Genomic DNA, 25,846 nt, shown 5'->3' on the forward strand with positions numbered 1-25,846 from the left:
AGTTAATGCTTAGCAATTGTTTGCCCACTGGAGCAGTGATTCCCAGCTCCCATCCTCTTTCCCTGTCCACCCCCTAGTAAGTCAGGGGGTCAACCATTTCCTGATGGAAGATGTGGGAATCCTTATTTCCTGTCTCCCTTTCTCCACATAGAGGTACATCAGCTGTCAAAATGCCTCAAAGAGGGATCTAGGGTGGAACAATCCCTCACTGCACAGGTGCTCGGCAGGTTGTTTAGCACCTCCAATCCCTGCCCACTCCATGACGGTAGGAGGCCCTAGTCATTGTGACAAACAACACTGCCTCCAAACCTCTCCAAAAGGCCCCCAGGGGACAGAGCTGTCAAGTGAAATTCACTGAGCTAGACCAACTCTCAGGCCCCGCCCATCCCGTCCCTCTGTCTTCTTTTGGGGGAGCTGCAGAGGGTCCACTGTAACCTTCCCCTACTGCATCTTTTTGGGGGAAGCCTGCTGCTGTGTCTGTGATGAACAGTAAATCTGTGGAAACCAAGTAAAGAATTAGCAAACCCACTGTACCCAGATTGAATGCCACATTAGTAATGAAGGGGACATTCTGATCTCCCATTGCTTGTCTTCTGTATCCATCTCTCAACTCATCCTAAACTCACGTGGCGGCAAGCATCAGGACTTTTCGGTGTCCTAAAATACCTCTGGGGTACCTTGCGCTTAGTAGGCATTAGGGCACTCTCTCCCATTCCCCTCTTCCCAGCAGCCAGAGCAGCCCCGCTCACCTCCCACTGACCACCATCCCTCCCAAAGGAAGGAATTTTCACGGCTCAAGGACTCATATCATTGTTTTTCTTATTTACAAAATTAATAAACACATATGTTTATTAATGGGGAGGGGTGAACCCTCAGCAACCCTCTCCCTCAGTCTTGGCCTTGGACCCCAGTCCTGAACTATAGGGTACACCCAGCAGGAAAGGGATCCAGCAAAGTCCTTCCCTCTCTTTGTAACTTACAGACACAAGAGCATTCAGTAGGAGGTGAATTCTGGGGTCCTGGACCAGGGTGGGATGAAGGGTAGGAATGCAAGGATGTGGGGGGTAGGGGTAAGTGAGGGAAAGGATACACAGTTTTATAAATAACTAGACAAGGTCTGAGTATTTCTCTTTTTTTGTGGGGGGAGAAGGGAGACTAGAGGCATGTAGGGTCCTAATTTGGAAAGAGAGAAATAGTGCCTTGGGTAAAACGGTGAAGGATGATCTCTGAGCCTCAGTTTGTTCATCCTTAAAATGAGTGGATTGTCCTCAATGACATCAGATTAACCTGTTTGCTCTGACATGCTAGGACTCTATAGGGTTCTAAGCCTGGGAGCTTTGGGACCAGAGCCCTGGGGATTGAAAAGAGCTGGTGGGTACCCCTAAAGAGGTGGCAGATGCCCAAACAGGTTATGTCTGATCCCCAGGCTGGTACTGGGGTTCTGTGGAGGTGAAGTAGTCCTCTAGGAAGGACTGCAGGTACTCGAAGGTAGGCCTCTCCTCCGGGTCCAGACGCCAGGTCTGCAACATGACCTCATACAGGGATGCGGGGCAGCCTGGGGGGCATGGCATGTGGTAGCCATGCTCCACCTGTTCCAACACTTCCCGGTTATTCATGCCTGGAGAGTGGGGCTCCATCAGTCAGGAAGTCTAGCCCCTCCCAAAGAATCAGCCAAGATGTCCTTCCCCTTGACCACCCTTCTGCCTCCCTGCCTCTCAGCAAACCTGGGTAAGGGACTCGGCCCTTGCTGATGAGTTCAGTGAGTAGGATTCCAAAGGACCACACATCTGACTTGATGGTGAATCTGCCATACAGGGCAGCCTCTGGGGCTGTCCACTTGATAGGGAACTTCGCCCCTGGAGAGATTGGAGGGGAAGGGAAAGTTAATGAGGGGGCCCTGGGAACAGCTGGATTAAAAGAATGGTGTCTTTAGGATTGAGGACTCTGAGCACAGAGGTCTCTGGGCATAACAGAAAGGACCCCCCAGTATCTAGCCAGAACTTATTGTCTAGTAACATATGTCTAGCACTATATGCCTAGTATAGTGCTGGGCACTTTACAAACATTGTAATAATTCTCATAATCATAACGTCTAACATTTGTACAGTAAGCCTTCACTTAATGTCATGAATAGGTTCTTGGAAAGTGTGACTGTAAGTGAAACAATGTATAACAAAACTAAATTTCACCCTAGGCTAATAATTGATAAAAAACAAGAGTTAAGTTCCTGTAGCATACTTCTGGTCACAAAAACATCACCAAACTTCTAAATAAAGACTCCAAATACTTCTAATATTAAACATTGAAATAAATGTGAGCTGTACATTCATTTAAGAAAGATAAATAAACCCTAGCCAATGTGGCTCAGTTGGTTGGAGTGTCGTCCCATAAATCAAAAGGTCGTGGGTTTGATTCCTGATCAGGGCACAGGCCTGGGTTGCAGGCTTGGTCCCTGGTTGGGGCACATGTGAGAGGCAACCAGTGGATGTTTCTCTCTCACATGGATGTTTCCCTTTTTCTCTCCCTCCCTCTCCCTTTCTCCAAAATCAATAAGCATGTCCTCAGGTGGTGGAAAAAGAAAAAAGAAATAAAGGTGAATAAAAACATGTAAGATAATGATTTTCCAGCTGCTTATCCCAATTCAGGATTGCAGGTGACCAGATAACAAATCGAGACCCACCCTGAACAGGATGCCCTTCCATTACCGGGCGCACTCACACACGCTCACTCAGACAGGGAGGAAATAGACATGCCCATTCCCCTCACGTGCACAGCTTTGGGATGAGGGCGAAAACCAGAGGACCTGGAGAAAACCCAAGAAAACATGGGGAGAATATGCAAACTCCACAGAGACAGTGGTCCAGCCAGGAATCAATTTTCTTTCTCATCCATGTTACAGTGAAATGACATTGAACAAACTGACATTATTCAAGGACCTGCTGTATAGCCTTTACGATATGCCAGGCACTGTCTTAAGTGATTTACATGCATTAATTCATTTAAACCTTACAAAAACCCCATGGGATACAAACTATTGTATTATTATCCCCATTGTACAGATGAGGAAAAGGAGGCAGATCACACAGCTTATAGGTGGTTAGGATTCATACCCAGGCATTCTAGCTACAGAGTGCATGTTACTATACTTACTGTCTTTCTTTTCTTATTAATTTTTATTTCTTAGTTTTAGAGAGAGGGGTGGAGAGAGAGATACCAATTTGTTGTTCCACTTATTTATGCATTCATTGGTTGATCCCTATATGTGCCCTGACTGGAGATCAAACCTGCAACCTTGGTATATCAGGATGACACTCTAAGCACTTGAGTTAGTTGGCCAGGACCTATGCTTATTATCTTTCACTTGAGAGTCATAGGAGTACCTGGCACATAGTAGGTGCTTGGTAAATATTTGTTGACTTACTGTTGTCTGAATATTTTCATTTTATAGATGAGGAAAGATAGGTCACAGAAGTTAGGTGCCTTGCCCAAAGCCACATGGCTGGTAAGTGGAGGGGCTTGGACTTGAACCCTTAGTTGCCTCTTATACTACATCAGGATTGGAGTGTCCCAGATGGTCTGGGTTGGGGAAGGATTCCTGAGTATGGGAAGTCCCACGGTGGGATAAGGCAGGGCACCTTGCCGGGGGTGGTACTCATCATCCTCAATGAGACGGGCCAGCCCAAAGTCAGCGATCTTGCACACCAGCCGCTCCCCAACAAGGATGTTGGCTGCCCTCAGGTCTCGGTGGATGTAGTTCATGCGCTCCACATAGGCCATGCCCTCAGCTACCTGGGGTCAAGATATGGAAAGATATGGAACACCATGTACGTGACAGATCATCTGAAAAACTGCCTTTCCAAATGAGGACGCTGAGGCTCAGAGATGGCCAGTTCCCTGCCTCAGGTTGCACAGCTGATGTAGTGGGTGGGACTGCGTGTCCAGGGGTAGGCTCAATGTTTAAGGGCTCAGGGATTTGTGGAGGGTTAATAGGAGGGGATCTGAGAAATGAAAGCTGCTGTCCCAGTTTACCTGGGCTGCCATGTCCACCAACTGGGGCAGGCTCAAATCCTGGCCCTCTTGGTCTTTGAGAAACTCCAGCAAGCTACCTGGGGAGAGGAACCCAGAAAATGAGCAGCAAGACCCTACCCCCACTTCCAGGCCAGCCTTGTGTCCCTCGGCTCTGCCCCTACCCAGAACGCATCTCCTCCTGCCGTCCCTAGTTCCCAGCCCTTTCATTTAGATCCGCCCCCACTTAGGATCCTGCCAGGTACCTCAGCCCTTCACTAACCTCGCCCAGGCCCTACTCCCAGACACCTTGACTCTGCCCACATCTTTTCTCTCCCTATGTTCCCCGCCACCCCACCCCATCCGACCCACTCAGACTCCGCCCCTTCCTCATGACACGTCCCTCTTTCACTTGCCCAAGCCCCAACCACCAGCTGACCACACCCATAAGGGGTTCTGCCCCCAGACCCCACGTTGTCTAACTTGGCCCCACCCTACACCCAGCACTCATGTGGTTTCACTTCTCTGTTGTCGCTTCACTCAGATTCTACCCATCGTGCTTCTTCCCATCAGATTGCTACCCAAGTCCCTCCCCCAGAGACACTTTAACGTCACCCCAAATCCTGCCCCTCCTTTGAGACTGCGTCCCCTGACTCCCTCCTCACCATGGCACATGAACTCTGTCACGATGTAAATGGGCTCCTCTGACACCACTGCATACAGTTGTACCAGCTTGTCATGTCGCAGCAATTTCATGATCTGCGCCTCCTCCAGGAAGGCCTTCGGGGACATGGTGCCCGGCTTCAGTGTCTTCACTGCCACCTTCGTGTTGCCGTTCCATGTTCCTGCCGGGTGCCCACGGCTCGTCAGGAAGGGTTCCCTGCCAGCCCAAGCCCTTGCACCGGGCTGGTCTGGCCCTGGCCCCTGGGACCTACGTACCCAGCCACACATCCCCGAAGCAGCCAGTGCCCAGCCGGCGCTCCAGCGTGATGGAACTGCGGCTGATCTCCCAGGCGTCCTTGGCCAGGCCCAGTGTTTGCGGCTTCATGGTGGTGCAGGGTGCTGTGAGCAGGTAGCACAGCCCATCATTCACCTCTAGGGAGTGGGGAATCAGAGGTCACAGCCGGGCCAGGATGGCCCACACATTCCTCATCCCACCCCAGCCTCCAAGATCAGTTATAAGGAACTAGGCCACAGGTGAGGTCAGAGGCCAGGGCACTGCACCAAGATGGTGAGGCAATTCCTGTAAGGACTAGGGGACTTCCCATAGGAGGTGGCCTCTAGCTGGGCCTCCAAGGATAAGGTGGGATTCTGACAGGTGGAAATGGAGTTGAGGACTCCGCACAAAGATGTCGACATGTGACCTCATCCTTCCATGGATCTCTTCATTTTCCTAACCAACCAAATGAGAAACCTGGGAATGATTCCTTCCTTCCCCTTAACCTCAGAGCCCCTCCTCCAAGTCAGTCCTATCTTGCCTCCTACCCAGTTCAGACATAGGTGGCGCCACAACGAACAGCCTCACGCCTCACGCCTGTTCCTTCTAGAATCCTACGGAGCAGTATCCTGGGTGAGAGCCCAGATTGGGTTCGTCCTGGGCCTCAGTCTCAGCGGGCTGGGTCAGAAATCTGCAGCGCACGCCAATCCCAAGGGCCCGCTCTCACCCATGTAGTGCTGCACGAGCTCCTGCACCGAGTCAAACTGGGCCCGCGCGGTGATATAGTAGCCACCCGTGTCCAGCTTTCGGATCTTGTAATGCTTCACGTGATCGCCTCTGGTCTGGTCCCAATCCTTGATGGACAGCGAGTAGGCGCCTGTGGGGAAGGGTCATCTTCAGGCCTGCTTTCCTCCTCGCCCCCAGTCTGGAAGCCCAAAGAGGCCCAAAAGGTGGGGCCTCTGAAGTTAGACCCAGTCCTAGTCTTAGCTCTGACCCTCCACCCTGTTCAGTCTTGGCCCTGACCCAGGACCCACCTCACCCCTCCTAGCCCCCACTCACCCCCACTAGCCCCACCCACCGTGTCTAGCTCCACTGATTGCTTCTTGCTCCACCCTAATGGCTAGGCTGTCCCAGTCCAGGGCCAGGCATGGCACAGCCCCCACCTTTGGTGGTCTCACTCTCCCGAATGAGAAAGGCTCCCCGGGGGTTGCCTGCGGAGAGCAGCTGCCTCTCGGAATCCTTCCTCCCCATCTTTCCAAAGTACCACCTGTTGGGAAGGGCCGGCAAGAGTCAGGTACACACCCAGTTCAACCCCCAAGTCAGCCTCCTGGGAAAAGTCACCTCATAAGGCAAGATTCAATGTCCTCACCCATGAAAAGGGCCTCATACGCTTGCTTCACAGCCTGGGTATGAGGATCACAGAAAGGGGGAATTAGAATGCTTGGCACACAGCAGGTGCCCATAAAGGTTAGGCTTTTCCTCTCCACTCTCTGGGTTTCTCTTGAATTAAAATTGCTAGAACCCCAGTCACCAGTGACCTCATCAGGGTGCCCCGGTCTATTAGTCCATGCCATGGCTGCTCCTCCGCGAGTTAAATTTACGGATGAGGAACTTGAGATGGGAGTGGAGTGGGGAAGGAAAGTGACCTGCCTACAAAGTGCAATAAACTCTATTTGAAATCCTTTGTGGCCCACCCTCGTTCTTTTCACACCATCCCAGGCAACCACGCAGGTCCCTCTCCCCACACTCACCTGCAAACTCTTTCCTCCTCTGACTTCCAGAACAACACTCTTTCCTGCTTCTCTTCCCCTATTTCTGACTGCCCCTGCCTGGCTCCTACTGCCGTTTCCCTCCATTCTCTTAAAGTGGGACGTTATTCTAAGTCTCAACTACAACCTCGGGCCTCAAGCATTCCTGCTTTCTTTTGGGTATTCTTCCTTGGACTGAATTGTAGCCTCAAGTCAACTGTTAGAGGATCCTGGAGAGATGAAGTGACCACAGGTACCACAAAAGAATCAGATGTCAGAGCTCTCCCTCTCTGGAGCTCACTCCTGCCTTTCCCTTCCCCCTCTTCTTATCCCTGGGTGGAGTTACCTTTGCCTTCTCTCTCCTAAGCTCCCAGGGCCCTACTTCTGCCTCTGTAACTTGTTTCCTGAGCCAAGGCAGCCTAGCTGGCTCACTTCTACTACCTCCGTAACTTTCTAAATAGCATTTCTTACAATTTGAAAAACAAACAAACAAACAAACAAAAAACCAGATGTCATTCAATCACTAAATTGGCCCATGACCATTTGGGGTTCAATTAAAAGTAGCATAGTTTTCAAATCAAGGGAGGTGGCAGTCCTAGTGAATTTTGAAATTGTCATTCCACATCTGGGTACTAGGTGCATTTTGGGGAAGAGGGGGAGGCATTGGCAAAAGGGAGTGTCCAGGAGGACAGGCAGGATGGGGAAGAAAGAACTGTTGCAGGACTGTGAAGGCAAGACACATTTCCCAGTTTTTTCAAAGCCTGCCCCCACCCACACCCATGACATGAACTACTTCCTTCATAATCAATATAATAATAAGAGCATTTATTCTGTGTCAGGCTCTGCTTTCATACATACATGTATTCATTTAATTCTTAAAACAACACTGTGAGGTAAGTACTATTATTAACCACCATTAGACAGATGAGGAAATTGTGATATCTTGTGGTTAAGCAACTTGCCCAAGGCCACAAGCTCTTAAGATGTGTTGTCAGAAAAAGAACCCAAGCTCACTGCTCTAGGGCCTGCAGTCCTAACCACCACACTATTCTTAACAGCCACCCTGCATTAAGTGCCTCTCAGGGTTTCCTGACACTGCCCCCGAGATGTGGACACACGCACGAACCCCACAAACCTCTCATCTTCTGCATCATCACCCCTCCTCTCCTCCATGCCTTCTACCACCCCCCACAGATGAAGTCCTTACCCGACTCGAGCCCTGGACCCTGTCCACCCCCCTCTGCTCAGAGACACCTCTCCCCCACCAACCAGTCTCCATCTGCAGCTTCTCCATCCCAGCAACCTCCACCTATGCCTACGTTTCTTCCTTTCCCTAAGGAAACTGTCCAAAGTCCTCTCTTGCCATCAACATTCTGTTATATCTCTCATCTTCCCTTCTCTTGAAAAAGCACTTCACACTTGGGTCTCTACTTCCTCACCTCCTACTCCTTCCCAGCCTCGGCTGTCTGGCCTCGACCGACTTCACATAGGAAGACCTCTCACAAAGGTCACCCCCATTGCCAAATCCAGTGGAAGCCTCTGATACTTCCTCTCTTGTTTCCTGAAACCTCTCCTCCGCCCTCTTGGCTGATCTGATATGTCCTGGCTTGGTTTTCCAGTGGCAAATTCTCATTCAAGGGCAGCTGTTTTCACGGTTGGGTCCTAGGACCAATCTCTCTCACATTCCTTCCTCTTTCCTCACCCCGCTATGGAGCTTTAGTGATCATGTCCACTCTGAAGGGTCCCAAATTTGCACCCCGGCCTCGGTGTGCCAGAGGCAAGAGCTACAGCAAATTAAGAGCCTTAGTGCTAATAGGAGAAGATGCACCTTCCTCTGGCCTAATTCAGGGCGTGGCATGGGCTGGACACCTCTCATGGAAAGCACAATCTAACCTACGTGCAGGCAGTCTCCTCCACCTGGGTGTCCCTAGCCATGAAAATCAACCCGACAAGTCTCCCCTAGAAACCGACCTGCTCCTATGTTCCTCACTTTAGCAAATGGCACCATCACCCACCCAATTCCTCAAGATGCTTTGGGCCACCCTGGATTCCTCCCACTCCTTACACTCCAGCAGCAAATCAGTCACCAAGTCCCGCTGACTCTCACTCTGCAGTCTCTCCAATCTTTCTTTTTCCCATATATATATATATATATATATATATATATATATATATATATATATATATATATATGTATAGGTGAGGATAGATTTTAAAAAATGTACAAGGCTCAGTTTCCTCATCTGTAAAATGGAGACAATAGTAATATCAATAGTGTTATTATGAATAGTAAATGAATCAAGATAGGTAGAGTACCTGTGGTAGTGGCTCAAGTATATAAAGGGACTCTAGGAATAATTCTCTGCCTCCTCAATAGAATTAATTCTAATTAAAACCCCCTTGCATTTGTTTAGCACTTTACAATTTTTTAAAGCCCATACACTGTTGTTGTCACTGAGAGACAATATGTATAATGCTTAGCAAATGCAACCAGATGATCTGGGTTTAAATACTAGCTCCACCTACTTGCTAACTATTGGGCTTGATATTTAATTTCTCTGTGCCTTAAGTTTCCTTATTTGTAAAACAATAACATTAGTTCCTAACTCCATTAATATACATAAAGCACTTTGAATAGTGCCCAGAACATAGTACATGCTAGATAAGTATCATTTACTATTGTTATCATCATTATTACCTTATTTTATTCTCACAAGGACCTTACAGATTTATAGATAAGGAGACGGAGGTGAGCTGTGACTTGCCCAAGAGGCGACCTTGAGACTGGACTCTAGAATACTGTTCACAGGTCTGGTCTCCCCTCAATCCCTACTCACTCTTCAGCCTGGATGGAGTCCACTGGGGCCACGTAGTTGCTGGGAATGTAGCCAGTTTGTCCTGAACTGAGGGACCGAGCCTCCCACCAGTCACCTTCACTGTAGGCACAGAACAGGGGGTGTTAGTAGCAACCTAGCTCCTGGGGCACCTTGGGGCAGGCAGGGCCACACAAAGGATCAGTTGGAGACTGGCCCTGCCTATCCCTTACCTTGGACACATACACCCCAGGGCTTTTGTTTGTTTTGACCCCAGTTACTACAGCTGTCCCAGGAGACTGTTTCCTGCAGAAGGAATGTGTTTGGGAACATCTGGGCCTTCTGACTTTCTCCTCCAGCTCCTCAGCTGGGCTAGGGTTCAGGTAGGCAGGGAACATCTAACCAGGTCACTTCCCCACTGAGCCCCTCCCTCAATTGCTACATATTTCCTTCTGGATAAAATCCAGAGTCTCGACATGGCTATAAAAGCCCTTCAGATCTGCTCCCACCCACCTCTCCAGCCTCTGCTCTCTCTGTTCGGCACTTCATACTTTATGATCCATCTAAACTGAACCACTTGGTGGTTTCCAGAAGCCATCATTTATTCCCATTCTCTCTCTCATTTCCTCTTTCCTCACCTCTTTCAATGTCTATTCATTTCTCTAGGCTCAGCTTAGAAATCAACTCCTCCAGGAGGCCTGCCCTCATCACCACTACCCTGGAGACCATATTTGATGTTATCTCTGTGCCTGCAGTTCCTCATGCTCCCCTCATGCAGTTGCAATCACCCAGGGCTGTTACTGTCATGCACCTGTGTCTTCAACTAGGCTGGAGCTTTCTGAGGATAGGGACTAGGTAGATTTCTTCTCTGGGTTCTGCTCCCAGTCTGGGCCATCCTGAGTGGCTCGGTTACTTACGTGTTGTTCAGGATGTGGAACTTCTCGCCCTTGGTGAAGGTGAGGTCTTCTTCTGTCCGAGCCTCATAGTCATACAGGGCGACGAACAGGGTCACCCCAATCCCTGTGGAGTCAGGGCTACTCAGCAGAGTAGGGCACAAGAGCCAGAGGGGGGAGGTTCCAAGGGAGCTGCACCCCTCGAGTCCTGTTCCCTAGCCAGGCCCTGTGCCTCCTGACTGCTGTGCCTTTCTTCCCAAAGGCCTCTGGGGTCCTGTGGGTTTCTGATTTGGACATCACAGCTTGGCCCCCCTTGAATTCAGGACACACACCTTCCAGCCCATCCTTCCCAACCTGGGGAGTGTCCAGGTCACCAACTCCTCTTCTTTCCCACCAAGAAGAATTCCCAATCACATGTCATTGGGGTCCCTCTCTCAGACTGGGACAGAGCTATGTCTCCCTCTCAGACTGGGATTTCTGAGGGTAGGGCTGTATGTATTCCCCCACAGTACACACTGAAAACAGGGCTGTGTCTCCTGTACCACATTGGAGGCTCCTAAGGACAAGTCCTTATCTTCCCTTCTCCCAGGATGCAGGGAATGCCTGCCTCCAGCCTACTGGACTCACCTGACATGCCCCTGACCATGCTCCCATCGAGGAAGGCGGGGCTGGTGGGCTGAGTGGAGAAGTTGTAGTTGGGGATCTGGGCAAAGGAGGGCGCAGGCCAGGTCTGAGTAGGGTCAGGGCCATAGCGGTCCGCAGCCCCGTAGTTCTTGAATTCCCCCTCCAGGCCAACATCCTCCTTGGGCCCCAGCTCTGACTTCTTGCAGAACACACAGCCCATTCCAGGTGTCCTGCTAAAGAATGGGGACATGCCTCACTCAGGGGCCCCTGCCAGGTATGCTACCCTATGCACATATGCATGCTCGTGTGTGCGCATGAGCACACACACACCACTAGCTCCAGCTGCCCAGCTGACGACTCTGACGCAAGCACGCAGCTTTTCCCCTCGGGTCTGGAGTTGGGGGCCTCCCTAGTGAGGGGTAAAGGTGGGGCAGGACCACCACTGGCTCTACCTACCAGCTCCTTAGTGTTTGGCAAGAGCATGCATATTCTCAGTGGGGCTGGTTTTCTGCTTCCAAATGTTGCTGGGCTTATTTACATATTTTTGCCTCCTATTTCTTTTATATGTTGTATTTCTATGACTCCTTCAGAGTGCTTGTGTGTGTATTTTGTGTGTCTAAGTATTATGTGTGTGTGCGTGCGCCAGTGTATGTATTCCTGTGCATGCAGATCCGGGTGAGTCGGTGCCTCTGTGTCTGTGTTAGCATCACCATGCGCATAGCCCTGTGTGGGAGTATACATGCCTGTCTGCATGTGCGCTCTGTGGAAGTGTGTGAATATCTCTGTGCATACGTATGTGCCTCTCCATGTATGTGCATGTTATGCATGGATGTGTGTTTGTGAGTGAGTGTGTGTGAGGGCTGTGTGCCTGCACCTGGAGATTCCCTGCAGAGGGGGATCAAGGCCATTTCCTGTCATGGGTCCAGCCTCTGGCCTCTCAAGCTGCCTCATTCTGGCTCCCCCATCTGTTACCTAGCAACAGGGCCCTTGTAGGAGGAGGGGTCTGTGAGGAGTTTTGGGACCCAGGAAGGCCACCCCAACCCAAGTCCCCAACCCCCAAAGCTGATGACTCTTGGGGAGCGGTTCCTAAGTACGCGAAGCCCTCAGACCCCACTCCCCTCACTCACCCCTGAGGCCCCTACTCCTCGGTCAGTGGAGCTGCGGCATGGTCCTGGGGAGGGGCCAGAGACCTGCGAGCGAGACAGAAGGACACGGAAGACGAAGGTTCTGCCAATGTTCCTGCGAGCCAGCTGCTAGCTCCTGCCCTCTCTAGAAGCCAGAAGGCCTGGGCTCTGTCCCAGGGTGACTTCTGCCTTCCTTTTCCTTCCCACCGCCCCTGGCTCACTTACACATTCACCCTCACACAGGACACACCACCCACACCGACTCTGTCATACTCATATCAGCCTGGCACACAGACACAACACCACATGGAGTAATACACACACCGACAACAGTCACACACCAGCCTTCACAGCATACACGTGCATGAGTGTGCTAAACGATGCCACCACACACCAACACAAACTCACACACAAGCCCAAGCTCTGAAGCATAGTAACGTGTGCACATGTCACACGCACACACAGACTGCCTCTCAAATAAACAGACTTGGACACTCGGAGACTCATAGTGTAGTGTTAGGTCCATTTCTCTAATTGGATTTCTATCAAGACATGCTCTACTCATTCTTGGGTTGCCAGTCACTGTCTCCTATAAACACTGTCCCCTTCCTTTGGAAGCTGCCTCTGCTCCCAGCCTGGGCTGGGTAAGCCCCAGAAATCCAGGGCTGTATCCGATGGCAAAGTAAAGGTAGACACCCACCTTCAGAGCTTGCTCCTATCCCCTCATCAGGGAAAGGCCCAGGTCAGAAGCCAGGGCAACCGCGATCCCTCGGAGGGCCCACCAATGTGGCTAGGCTTTTCTGGTAACTGTGTCCCCTGAGCAACAGGCTGACAGGTCATTGAGCAAGGGCTCCCCACGCCCCACCAGAAATTCTCCCATTGCAACACTCAGAGAGGAACTGCTGGGGAGAGAGCTCAGTTTCCTAAGATGTGAGAGGAATGAAGAGTCGCAGTGTGGGGCCAACCCGGTGAACGCTGATTTCCCCAGAGGAGTCCAAGGGCCCCTGCCTTGACTTTCTTTCTGGGTTTTTTTTTTTTAAATGTTTTATTTATTTATTTATTTTTAGAGAGAGAGGAAGGGAGAAAGAAAGAGAGGGAGAGAAATATCAATGCATGAGAGAGACATCGATAGATTGCTTCTCGCACACCCCCGCCAGGGACCTGGCTCGCAACCCAGGCATGTGCCCTGACCAGGAGTCAAAGTGGCTACTTTTCGGTTTGCGGGTTGGTGCCCAATCCACTGAGCCACACCAACCAGGGATGCCCTGTCTTTCTTGACCCCCAAGTCCAGTTTCCCTTATGGTTATCTTCCTCCTCTTCTCCCTGGGTCCTGCCCCTCTTACCAAACACCACTTACCTCTTCCTCATCCTGGAAGCCTTCCTGGATCTACCAGGTCCAGCACCAGGTCAAGCTGCCTAGCCAATGACTGTCACATCAGTGCTCTGATCCTCACCTTAGCCTTACCAGCCCCTCTCACCCTTCACTGTAACTGTTTTCCTGTGTAAGGGGGCTACAGCTGATACCTATGTGGTGAACTGTGAGGCAGGCTGTGGTTAGAAACCTAAAATAGCCCCTGTTCACCGAGGCATTGCAGAGATCTTCACCTCAGGACCCATCCTCTAGGGCAAAACTACTGTGTTTGAAAGGCTCCAGGATACTGCAGGGCTGGCCGCAGGGAGGGAATGGAGGGGGAAGGGGCATCCAGGGGTTTCAGGCACTGAGGGGACAGATGAGGGTAATATGAAAACAAGGATTACAGGATTGGAATCGGGGTCTTCTCACAGGAAGACACATGCATATCTCAAGTGGCACACAGGGTCTATACCCAGAAACGCACAGCTGACACTTTCTCAGATACACACATTACCTCAGCTTCACACAGCACCTCATGCAAAGACTCTGAGCTCTTCTGCATAGGGTCTCACATACACTCACACACAAAACAGAATCACAGGCACATATATCTTCAAGGACACCCACACCCCCATATACACACACCTCCAGCCCTCATCCACCTACACACGCGCGCGCAGCCTCTCCACAAGAATAGTGTATTCAGAACTTACAGCGCTTACTATGTGCCAGCCACTGCATTAAACATTTTACATATTCTATCTCATTTTATTCTCATAACATCTCTATGAGGTAAGTATTGTTATTATTGGTAAGGCAACTGAGGCACAGAGAGGTTTAGAAACTTGCCCAGGATGTATCAAGGTTACACAGTTGATACATCCTGGCATTTGGCTCCAAAATGAGAGCCACTTCTTTCCATTGTCTGGTCACAGACATGGATAATTGCAGCCATTCCTACAAGCATGCACAGATGCAAGGAGCCCCCTCAGGACACACAGCCCTCCCAGATGGCGGATCCACACAGAGCTCCCTTCTATAAAAGACACAAACTGATACAACCTCTTGGGTCCCCACATAGATACAGTGTTGCCACTAAGATACATATTTCCACAATGTTTTTATTTTATTTTTAAAAAGATTTTTTTTTAATTCATTTTTAGAGAGGGGAAGGGAGAGAGGAAGAGAGGGAGGGAAACATCAATGTGTGTGAAAGAAACATCAGTCGACTGCCTCTCACATGCCTTCAACTGGGAACCTGGCCCACAACCCAGGAATGTGCCTTGACTACGAACTGAACCAGCGACCTTCTGGTTCTCAGGCCGGTACTCTACGCACTGAGCCACACCAGCCAGGACTCCACAATGTTTTTAAACCAGCTTAAGAGGAGCCCTAGGTTCTGCATGTCTGGAATTAGGGGTTCATAAAGCTGTCAGTTATGGAGAAGGAGGCAGAGGGCTCTGAGGGATGAGGAAGAGCGGTGGCAGGTCTGATACCATGGGCAGCAGGCAGCAGGGTCAGCTCTCAGGGCTTTACACTCTAGACCTAATGGCGACCAGAGTCCAGGGCCAGGCCCGGCCCTGTGAACACTAGTATGTTGAGGGGATTGGGGGATGTGGGCTGGGGGTGTGAGGCACAGGGTGTGGTATCCACATGGCCCAAGGCAGTGAGGGGGCCACACTGAATGTGACCACACTCATCTGGTTTTGTCAGAGGCCAGAGATGGGGAGAGATAGAAAGAGAAAAGGCAGAGACAGAGATTGAGAGATACGGGGAGACGTAAGTGTAGGCAGAGAGACAAAGAGAAACCACCTGTGATAGGCTGGCATACTGACTCTTAAAAGGAAAAAGAAAAAAAAGGCCCTGACTTGTAGCATTTGCTGATTTCCATGGTGTAAATATTCCCACCATAGCTGATTTCAGGCTATCGAAGTGACTTCCTGAACACTGGACTGGAAAGAGATTCGCAGAATCAGCTCCCCAGAGCCAGCACTAGCTGGCTCCAGCACTTCACAGCCAGAAAGAAACAAAGAGAGAGAGACAGACAGGAAAAGAGAAAGGCAGCAATGAGAGTCAGAAAGAGAAATAAAGAAAAAAAGAAAAGAGGGAACTTTGGAAAGTAATTTTGATTTCTTAGAATTCTAGGAGGCAATAGCCATTAGTTTCAAAATGCTAATTTACTGAATACTCTTCAGTGCCTGGTATTGATGCAAACAATTTCCATGCATGTTCTCACGTAGTGGCCCTATGGAGTAAGTGGGTTTTATTATTACCGATATTTTACAGATCAGGACTCGACTCTGTTCATGAATATGTCTCTTGAACATCTGGTTGGCAGGAGTCAGCTACTAGAGGTTCATCTGGGTCAAAATCAGGTTCTAGCCCTGACCAGTGGTGTGGCTTAGTTGGTTGAACATTGTCCCACAAAGCAAAAGGTCACCAGTTAAATTCCCGGTCAGGGCACATGCCTGGGTTGAGGAGCCCGGTCTGCGGTTGGGTTGTGTGCAAGAGGCAACAGATCAATGTTTCTTTCCCTCTCTTTCTCCCTCCCTTCTCCCTCTAAAATTAAATAGAATCTTAAAAAAAAAACCAGGTTGTGAATGGCAGAGCTGAGTTCCAACCCTGCAGCATCGTGCTCTGGCCTTCAACATTTCCTCTCTGAGGCTCTACCCACCTGGTACCTTGGATGAATGACATAGGCCCTCTGAACCTTGATTTTTGCACCTGTACCTTCTGTGCAGTTTTTGGGAAGGCTTGAGGAGACATGGCTCTTTCTCAGTGTACAGTGTCTAAGTGGAGCTGAGAACCACAAGTATCATAGCTAGAAGGGCCCCAAGGACCATGAATCAGCTCACTCCCACTTTGTGTGCAGGGAAGAAATGACTTGCTCAAGGTCAAATAGCCACATGGGGGATTCAAAGCCAGGACTATTAGTTCAGGTCCAGAGTTCTGTTCCTGGCACCGTGGCTGTGTTCTCCAAAGAATGAGCAGGAGAACGTCATATTTCCTACCCAGCCCCTGGGCAACTGAACACATCACCCCCTGCCATATCATATGGCAGCTGGCCACCCAGCAGGGAGCCTGCCTCCCTCCCACTCCTGCTCCTGGACACAGGAGCCCTAGGCCCACACATTCTTTCTTGAGGCCACACTTCCCAAAGCTTTGATGTAGACCCAGGACGTCCTGCTGTCCACTAACCCCTGCCAAGTATATGCAGGATCTGGAAACAGGTTTAGGAGCAAATTTTATCTGGCCTGACAACTAGCGTGAGACATTGGGCAAATCAGTTCACCTTTCTGAGCTGCAGTTTCTTTGCCTAAAAAATAGGAATAGAAATCGCTACCTCATGAAGTTGCTTCTGAGCATCAAATGCGGTCAAGCCCCTGAAAGCACCTCTAAAGCTGAGGGAGGAGGAGTGGCAGGGCTGAGAAGAAAGAGAAGTCCCAGGGTGAGGTGAGAGGGTTGAGCTGGCCCAGCTGCCTAGGGGATTTCACCAAAAGGGAACTGGGTCTTTGGGCAGCAGCAGGAAACCACCATCCTGCAAGAGTTCCGGCTTCTCCTCAAGGCTCTGGACTGTCCACAGGAAGGCCAGGGCTGGAGAAGCAGGGGCCAAGTCTCAGTGCCATGCCACCCTAGCGTCACAGTCACCAAGACCTGACCCCACCTCCCCGCCCCCCACCCTGTCTGAAGGCTTTCGTCCCTCACTGAGACCTTCCACCCCTCACCGAGCTCCACTGTTCATAGTGAACCCTGCTCTCCGCTGAGGCCCACACCTTTCACTGAATCTCCAACCACCTCACACCAGCCTTTCTTGAGGCCATGCCATCCTCCCCACCAGAACACCCAGGGGCATAGAAGATGTACCTTAATCTGAGGCTACTATCCTGGTGTGGTAGTTAGAGTGGGAAAGGGTGGGGGCAGGGGAGGAGAGAGGGAACCTCTTTGTCACACTAGCTTTATGGTCCTGAGGATGTCAGCTGGATTTCCTACACTTTTTGTGGGTAAAAGTGGTTTTTCATCTGCTGCTGAAACCTCCCCACCCCCCACCCCCAGACTCTAAAGCAGGGGTCTTTAGGAACTCCAGATTCTTGGGAGATGTGAAGCGTGGGTGGTCCAGGGGCAGCTGAAGGAATAGGAGTTTACGTTCCATGTTGAGCCTGGACAGGAAGCCCCCTCTCCAGGTCCCACCTTAGGCAAGCCGGAGGGCCCTGGCTCCCACTTCCCCAGCTCTGGGGCCACCCTACCCAACCTCTCAAGGTCTGGCCACTTCCTTTCCGCATCAGCCCCAGGAAGCTGCAGAGAGCACTCAAATACCCACACCTATGCTTACATGCTGACGCTCATTCACTCAAAGCCCAAACCCTAGTCACAAATACACCCACTGGGATCAGGAGACAGCCATGAAGCACAGGCCTTCTTCTCCTATTCCCCGTCCACCCGTTCAAGCAGGCTCCCTGGGGTTTGGTAGGGATGACGGGGGAACGCAGGCCTCAGCTCTGGCTACTTCCTTCACCACATCCAGGGCAAGATGCCCTGGACTCTGGGTCCGTACCACCAGCCCTGTCAGTCACTGACTCCCAAATCTCCATCTTCCCATCTATAAAGTGGGAACAGAGCCCTGTTTTCCCACAAACTCCACAGATGGAAGAAGGCCAAAGGACTCCAGATCACTGGGGGTGGCATCAGGGGGGCTGAAGACAGGTCTCAAACTTGCTGACTTTCCCAGGATGGGCCCTCAACAGATCACGAACATTTATTTATTTATTAGACATCAACTGTGTGCTGGTCCCTGGAGGCCCTGCTGGGCTTTCTGGCGCCCCTCCTGCTTTTGAGAAGGTGAAGGGTAGGCTCTCCAGATCAGTGATAAATAACTCTTAACCTCTCCAGCACACGTAAGAAAACTGCTTTCTGCACCTGATTAACATCACTAGGGATGGGATGGGGGGTTGGGGTGGGGATAGGGGCAAAGATGACTTCCCCCCATAATTTAAATGAGGAAAATGAACCCCGCAACTAGCCTAAAGTCACACAGCAATCAAGAGCCCAATCTGTTCAAGTCCCAGAAAGTACAGATCGCCCAACCCAGGATCTTTGAACGCGGATCGTCATCGCCTTGCTCCTCTGTCCGGCAGCCCTCCTCCGACTGAGAACTCGAAATGCGAGGAAAGCAGGGACTAAAGTGGGCAACGAGGGCAACGCGCTACAGCAGCCAAGCAGCGCGGGGCTCTGCTCCTCCGCCCTCTTGTTACCGTGGAGACAGCCCCTCCCCGCAATCGCGGTCAAAAGCAGGATTTCCGTCGGGGCGGCCAGCAATTCCCGGATCCCGAGAAGAAGGTGGACCGAGACCGCCAGGGCGGGCAGGGAGGGGGCACCCAGAGAGGCCCATCCCTGCCGAGGGCGGGGACTTCCCCAGGAAGCCGCGACCCACACCTCCCGTGCCCTGGAGGAGGGTTCCAGCACATCCCCCGGCCGCCCACCAGCGCGGGCAGGAGGGTCTAGGGTGTTGATTCAGGCCCGTCTCGCTCCTCTCTGTGTTTTAGGCTTCGTCCCCGACGTCTGCCGATTCCAGATAGGGGGCTTAGTGGACCCCTGCAATCGCACCCCACACTCTGCATCCTCCAGAAATGGTTCCCCTAACCCCCTAACCGCAAACTACCTCACCTGATCCTCCCAGACCCCTCTGCCAGGTTCCCCTCACCCAGACCCCCTAGCTTCTCCCCAGACCCCACCCCCTCACTTTCAAGGTCCCCTCAGCTTCTCCCACAGCCCCTTTCGAGGTCCGCTTAGTCCCTCTCCCCGGACTCAGCCTTCTTCCCCAATTCTATCAATGTCACACTCTACAGGTTCCCTTCGTTTTCCCCACCAGATATTTCTAGGGGATCTGCTTTCCCCATAGGCCCTCCAACTCCCCAAATTTTAACCAGTCATCTCTCTGCAGGTCTCCTCAGTTTTCCTCTTCAAGTGTTTTTCTGGGTGCGGCCTCCCTGGCCCTCAACTCCCTCAGCTCCCCTCCCTAAATTCAGGCTTACCTCTTCCCCTCGCGCCCGCCCCCACCCCCCACCCCCCTACCCCCGCCTTGGCCGGGTGGGGGCGGGGCACCGCGCAGCCCCTCCAGCCCCACCTGACCGCTGCCTACCTGGTCCCGGCGAGGCCGCTTCTGACCGACCCCAGGCTGGGTCAGCGGGGCTCCCAGCAGCCACGAGTGCCTACGTGAGGGGAAGGGGAAGCAGAAAGCTGGGGTGCTGGCCGCTTCTGACCGTTGCCCTCTGTGGGCAGGGAGGAGGAAGCCTTCTTGGACTTCTCTTATTGCAGGCGCAACAGCAGACGGTAGTGGCGGCAGGGAGAACTTACAGTCACGCCCCAGCCTCGAGCCAGCTGCCGGTAGCGGGGAGGGGCCCTCAAATCAGACTCGCCCGCCCCCACTTCCCACCTCCCTTAGGTTACTGGGGGTCAGCTGCCCCAGCCCTGTCCCTGCACCCCAGCTCCTCACACCGGAACCTCCAGCACGGCCTTCCCGAGGGCCCCTTTCAAAGCACCTGCTCTTTTAGAATCATTGCATTCGAGGTTAAGAGGGGCTTTTCTGTCACTGAAGCCTTCCTCCACTCCTTTTGCAGCCTGGAAAACTGAGGACCTGGTAGGGACAGGCCTCACTCAAATTCTCACAGCCAGCTGACCTCAGGCTGCTGTCACCAGAGCCACTGCAGACCCAGTCACCAAGCCTTGCCATCCTCAGGGGCTGGGCACTCTGTCCCCAGTGCCCGCCTCTGCCCCCCAGGATGTCTGACACTGGGGAGCAGCAGTAGATCCTTCGGAGTCTGTTTTCAAAGGAAGCAGTCCTCAGGCACCCACCCTCCCCCGCACACTCAAGTTTTAGAAAAATTGAGTATCATCCTCTATCATAGTTACAGCGTTTCCAACTAGCAGCAATCCCTGACCCCTCTCAATGTGTGGTTCCATCCGCCACCCAGCCAATGTTACTTCTTCAGCCTTAAACCAAGGGCCAGGAAAATCCCTCTGTCTGAGGAGGAAGGGGTGTATGTGTGTGAGGAAGCTGTTTGGTGTAAAAGTATGTGTGTTGGGATATAGCAGGGAGGCAGGGAGGCTTTGTAGGTACAGATATGTGTGTGCATGCATGTGTGATTGTAGTCAATGAACACAATGACTGCAGTTTTGGAATCAACAACTAGGACACATTATGCATGCGTGAATAGGAATGTGTGTGAATGCCTATGTATGTGCATGGCCATGCAGTTGCGCATGTATTCAGGTGTGCCCCGATGTGATTGTGGGGTGGCAGAGTACAGTGAGATGCAGGTAAGAATGCTCTTCTTCTAGGAAAATGAGAGGATGGATGGGATGGAAGATGCAAGGGAAGAGGTGGAGGTGGAGGTGTGAGGATATGGCAAGGGTGGCCTCGCCCTGGCTGGACACCATCACCTCCACCATCAAGCACTTCCCGATTGGCCATTGGTCTAAGTGTTCAGTTAACAAAGAGACATGTATTATTGCCTGTCAGAAGCCAGGCAATGGCTTCTGGGAACACAGAGGTGAAGGAGACAGATCCCTTTTCCTGGGAGGGTCCTGCGATCTTTCAGGCTCTCTCTGTCATCGTCAAGTTCTGGCTCCTCAGGAGGTCTTCCCTGATTGCCACTCCCACCCCCAGCAGAATATTCAGAACCTTCTGCTGGTGACCACTGATTCTCTGGGTGTGGGGTGTGGGGTGTGGGGTGTGGGGTGTGTTTTCCTCCAGGGCAAAGACCGGGCCTGGCTCTTGCCAATGCCCCCACTGCCCATGCAAGGTCTGGCACAGAGTGGCAGGCTTTCTGGGCATAGAAATGCATTAATTATTCAGGAACAAAGGAATTAACATGTACACAAATGAAAGTCCAATAAAAAATAAATAATTGAATGTAGGAATAAGGAATGAATGGAGAAATTCGAGAATCGATAACTAAATAAGCAAATGAACAGAGGAATAAAACCACTTCTGCTTTTAAAATGCAAATTGGACCAAATTGCTTAAAACTCTCTGATGGCTTACTTACCATTTTGCTTGCATAATAAAAATAAAATAAAATAATAATAAAGAATAATAAATTCCAAACACCTTGCCATAGCCTCCCAGGCCTTGTGCGCCTGGGCCCCGCCCCCCGCTCCAGTTCCAGTGGGCCATCCTCCTCTTTAGCCACTGGGATCCTTTCTGGTTCCTAGAATACATTGAATTTTTGCCTAAGGGTCTTCTCACATGCTGTTCCCTCTTTCTAAGATAATCTTTTCCTTGCTCTTCACAGTACTGGCTCCTTTCTATCCTTTACTTCCTTTCTGCCTCCTCAGAGAAGCCTTCCCTGACCACCTTATCTAAGAAAATCCCCTCATTTTTGCTCTTGGCACCCAGTTTGTCTCCTTCATGGTAGTTGCTACAGTCTAGATTTGTGTATTTCTCAGTTCACTGTTTATTTCTCTGAATCTCTGACCTCAAGAGATACCTGGCATCACTCAGGATGGAGATTCTATGACTCTTACTTATCCATTTAGAATAACCTGGTGGCCCTGGCCAGTGTGGCTCAGTTGATTGGAGCATCATCCTATAAACCAAAAGGTTGCACGTTTGATTCATGGTCAGGGCACATACCCAGGTTGTGGGTTTGATCCCCAGTCATTTTAATCTTTCTGTGCCTCAGCCTCCTCATCTGTGAAATGGGAATAATTGTAGACCCCGCTTCACGGGAATCCTGGGAGAAATCAATGAGCTATTAGACTACTGCTTGGCACCTAGTAAGTACCATGTAAGTGTTTGTTATCTATCATTCATTCATTCGGTCAAACCACAAGCCTTCCCTGTCACTACTCTGTGATAGGCTGGGTGCTGGGGCTCAGATAGGAATCAGGTCCAGTCCTTGTCCTCTATGTGGCACTTGTTCCCTATGAGGTGCAGCTGATGGTGGGCACAGGGCCAAGAGGCCACGCAGAACGAACCTGCTAGACTCCCCCACCACCCTTTCAGCCCCCATGCTAACATGCTCCCTTAAATCAATTTTGAAAACTGATACTAAAACCAAAAATAAAAGCCCAGCAAGCCGGCTGAGACCTCCCATCCATTTCCCACCTAGCCATCATTCTCTTGCTCGCACTTCTGTTTTTAATCAGCCTAGATTCTGTTGTCACCCTGATAGCCCTCCTTTCCAAAGCCCCTGCCCTGCTTGCGGGCCCTGCTTGCTTTCCTCTCCCGCCGGTGTGCTTGCCTGGAAACCCCGGGCCTGCAGCAATCCAACCAGCCACCTCCTCTGGGAGCGGAGGAGACTACGAGGAGACTACCTGCCATGCCGACAGGGTCACAAGTCCCAGCCTCAAAAGGACGGTTATCCTTCAGGGCAGTTTCTTAGCGAGGCGGCCCTCTGTATCCACCCAGATGACCACTTCATAGCCTTTCTTCTGTCCCCGAACTCCCACCTCTTCTTCCCCTTCCCCTCTTCCACTCCTAATCCTTTCACCTTTCGTGGACCTCCCACCTTTGGTAACCCCCTCTTCTGCACCACCTCTGGCTCCCTCTCCATAGAATTCTTATTTCAGCATACAAATAGGTTCTAGAAGTTTTCATGTAAAAGGAAAAAACAAAGACCTTCTCCTAGAGAATGAAGATTGATCTTGCCTTTTTAAGAGGAACTGCATTTTGCTTCATATCTTGTTGATGAGGAAGAGCTTTGTTGTTGTTGTTGTTGTTTTGTAGAAAAATGCCAGCTAGCCCACGAAAAGTAACATGAGAACTAGAAAAACTCCATTTTGCAGCTCCAGTTAGATAATCGAGTTAGGCAAGAATCGTCAATGGATGTGTCAGCTGGGGCTGCTATAACAAAGTACCATAGACAGGGTGGCTCACACAACAAACATTTATTCCTCACAGTACTGGAGGCTAGGAATCCAAGATCAAGGTCTGGCAGGTCTGGTTTCTGGTGAGCACACTCTTCCTGACTCGTAGAAAACACCTTCTCAAAGTGTCTTCACACGGCAGAGAACTTTCTGATTCCCTTCTTATAAGGACACCTGTCTGAGTATATTAGAGCCACAGCCATATGACCTTATTTAACCTTAATTACTTCCATAAGAAGTAAATGGGGAGTTAGGGCTTCAAAATATAAATGCGGAGAGTTGGGGGGGGGACACATTTCAGTGCACAGCAGATGCCAAAACCACTAGTTGAAAGGTTTTAAAGAACAGAATGTTCACCCAGTACTGAAGGAGCACTGCACAACTGATCTGGTATTTGCAAAGAGGATCTCTCCTTTTCAACAGAGAGGTCTGGTGGGTGCCCCATACCTGGTGTCAGCTAACAGTGGGCCAGCTGTGGCCCTCAGCCTGTTTTTGTGCAGCCAATGAGCCAAGAGTGGTTTTCACATTTTTAAATGCTTCAAAGAATGAAAGGAAGAACAATATTGAGTGACATATGAAAATTACATTAAATCCAAATTTCAACGTCCATAAATAAAGTTGTATTGAAACACAGCCATGCTCCATTTACATATTGCAAATGGCTGCTGTCATGCTACAATGACAGAGCCAAGTAGTTGCAACACAGACCATATGATCTGCAAAGCTAAAAATATTTACTTTCTAGCCCTTTACAGAAAAAGTTTGCCAACCCACACTTTTGACCTAACTTCCAGTGACAAGAGATATAGGGTTTAGAGGATAAGGTAGATGACACTATGAGGGAACCTTCAGATTTAGCTATAACATGGCACATTCTAGAAGAAAACTGGCCAGGTCACTTTAAAAAGCTGTTGTCGTTTAAAAAATAAAAGGCAGAATGGGGGTGACTCGGCTATATTCAAAGAAAACAAAGAGACATCACTGCCGAATGTAATGTGTAAACCTTGGTTAGATAATTCTGGGGGGAAAACCCAGCTATCATCGCGCATATTAGTCAGTGTGTTTTTCTCTCTCCCTCCTAGAGTTTCAACTCCTCTAGGCAAGGGTTTTGTGGCTTAATCTACCCAGCACCTTGCAAGAGCCTAGCATCTAGTAGGGGTTTGATAGGTGCTGGTTGAAAACAGGAATGAAAGAAGGAATAAACTTTGCTTGGAGGAGAGGGTTGACTTCCCAGAGGAGGTTCTGATGATTACATAGGAGATTGCCCACAGGTGAGACCTCTGATAGAGTCCCCTTCCCCCGCCCTCTCTCCCTCAGTGGCTTTGGGGCCAGGGATGACTCTGATTCTGAGGTCCCAGACAGCAGAGCTCTGACCTGCAGGTAGAGACTGAGGCAGGCAGAATTTCAGCTCAGGATCAGGAAGAACTACACTCATGAGAACAACTCAGCAGCAGAATGGTTGGTCTCAGGAAGTGACTCCAGGGTGAGAGAACAGAAAGCCACAAGGACTGACCTCAGGCATGGGCAGGAGATGGGCCTTCCCGGTGATGCGTGTCACAAGTCCCACCACCAGGCCTTTGCCCAAAGGTTCCCTGACCTGATGGCTTTTTCTCTTTTTTTGGTCTACGCTGCATTTTCCAGTCTAGGAGTATTTTCTCTGAACCTTGAGTACTTCTTGTCTGTACCATTAGGGGGGCTTTGTCAGGCTTTGCCCATTATGGGCAGGAAAGACTTCATCTGGGTAAGAGGCGGGACCTCTGACGGGTGTGTGACATTGAGCAGGTGTCTGCCCATCTCTGGTTCTCTGTTTTCTGATCTGTAAAAGGACACGGTAGGACAAGATGGCCTATGAGGCTGGTTCAACTTCTAGGTGTCTTGCTTGGAGTCCAGTTCTCTTGTCCTCTATTGGACTGGGGATTCCTGGAGGACAGGGTTGGTACAGGGTTGTTCCCTGCTAGGACCCCTAAAAGCAGACCTGGCTCATCTCCCCACCGCGCAGAGGTAGAGGAGGAAGAGGAATGTAGTAGTACTCTAGCATCTTTCCTTTGTCCAAGGCAGTGTGGTTTAAATTTAGACCTCAGAAGTTACAAGCTCTGTTATCTTAGGCAAGTGACTTAATAACTCTGGACTTTAGTTCCCACATCAGTGAAACCAAAAGAGTAATATTTGTCCCCCAGAATGAGGAGTAAAAGAAATGTTGGCTTTGAAAGTACCTTGCCCATAGTAGGCATAAAAAAATTTGTTGGGAGCCAGGGAGGGAGGTCTTATCAGGAGTTAGAGAATCTTTCCCACCACGACTCCACACACTAGTCCCTTTACCCTCATAAGCTGATCGATGCAGGGAGAAATAATAAAATACTTTATGTACACATCTAAAGCAGACTTGGCATATAGTAGGCACTCAATGAATATTTGTCAAGTAAAAGATTCATTCTATAACCACTCTCTCCTTTGCGACGTAAAGAAAACTGGGAAGGGGCA

At 50.5% G+C, this 25,846-nt stretch overlaps 1 protein-coding gene across 3 annotated transcripts; it reads right to left on the reverse strand.

Annotated features, from left to right (window-relative positions):
• Positions 1-892: 892 nt before the first annotated feature.
• On the reverse strand, positions 893-19,707 carry FGR (FGR proto-oncogene, Src family tyrosine kinase). Of its 3 annotated transcripts, none has more exons than XM_054571825.1 (13): positions 19,635-19,707; positions 12,148-12,210; positions 11,024-11,253; positions 10,421-10,523; positions 9,528-9,626; positions 6,106-6,209; positions 5,670-5,819; positions 4,945-5,100; positions 4,671-4,850; positions 4,030-4,106; positions 3,636-3,789; positions 1,725-1,856; positions 893-1,618 (listed from the first exon to the last, which is right to left on the reverse strand). In XM_054571825.1, exons 3-13 carry the CDS (start codon positions 11,238-11,240, stop codon positions 1,410-1,412), a joined length of 1,581 nt encoding a protein of 526 aa, XP_054427800.1. In that variant the 5' UTR covers positions 11,241-11,253; positions 12,148-12,210; positions 19,635-19,707; the 3' UTR covers positions 893-1,409. The 3 variants fall into 3 exon arrangements, with proteins under 3 accessions (XP_054427800.1, XP_054427802.1, XP_054427801.1); XM_054571827.1 differs by lacking the exon at positions 19,635-19,707 and adding an exon at positions 16,842-16,970 and having other exon boundaries at positions 11,024-11,250; XM_054571826.1 differs by lacking the exon at positions 19,635-19,707 and adding an exon at positions 16,842-16,970.
• Between the last annotated feature and the right edge of the window lie 6,139 nt (positions 19,708-25,846).

The sequence above is a fragment of the Pteronotus mesoamericanus genome, unplaced genomic scaffold (assembly GCF_021234165.1).
Source record: "Pteronotus mesoamericanus isolate MK-2021 breed Mesoamerican mustached bat unplaced genomic scaffold, CSHL_Meso_final contig_221, whole genome shotgun sequence".
Taxonomy (NCBI): Eukaryota; Metazoa; Chordata; class Mammalia; order Chiroptera; family Mormoopidae; genus Pteronotus; species Pteronotus mesoamericanus.

Bases quoted from the DNA above. Each gene is read 5' to 3' on its own strand.
- FGR (XM_054571825.1), bottom strand. From the start codon at position 11,240: ATGGGCTGTGTGTTCTGCAAGAAGTCAGAGCTGGGGCCCAAGGAGGAT. The intron at 10,524-11,023 runs GTGAGTCCAGTA...CTGACTCCACAG, and splicing joins CATGGTCAGGGGCATGTCAG to GGATTGGGGTGACCCTGTTC. The intron at 1,857-3,635 runs GTGCCCTGCCTT...CAATCTCTCCAG, and splicing joins TGAGTACCACCCCCGGCAAG to GGGCGAAGTTCCCTATCAAG.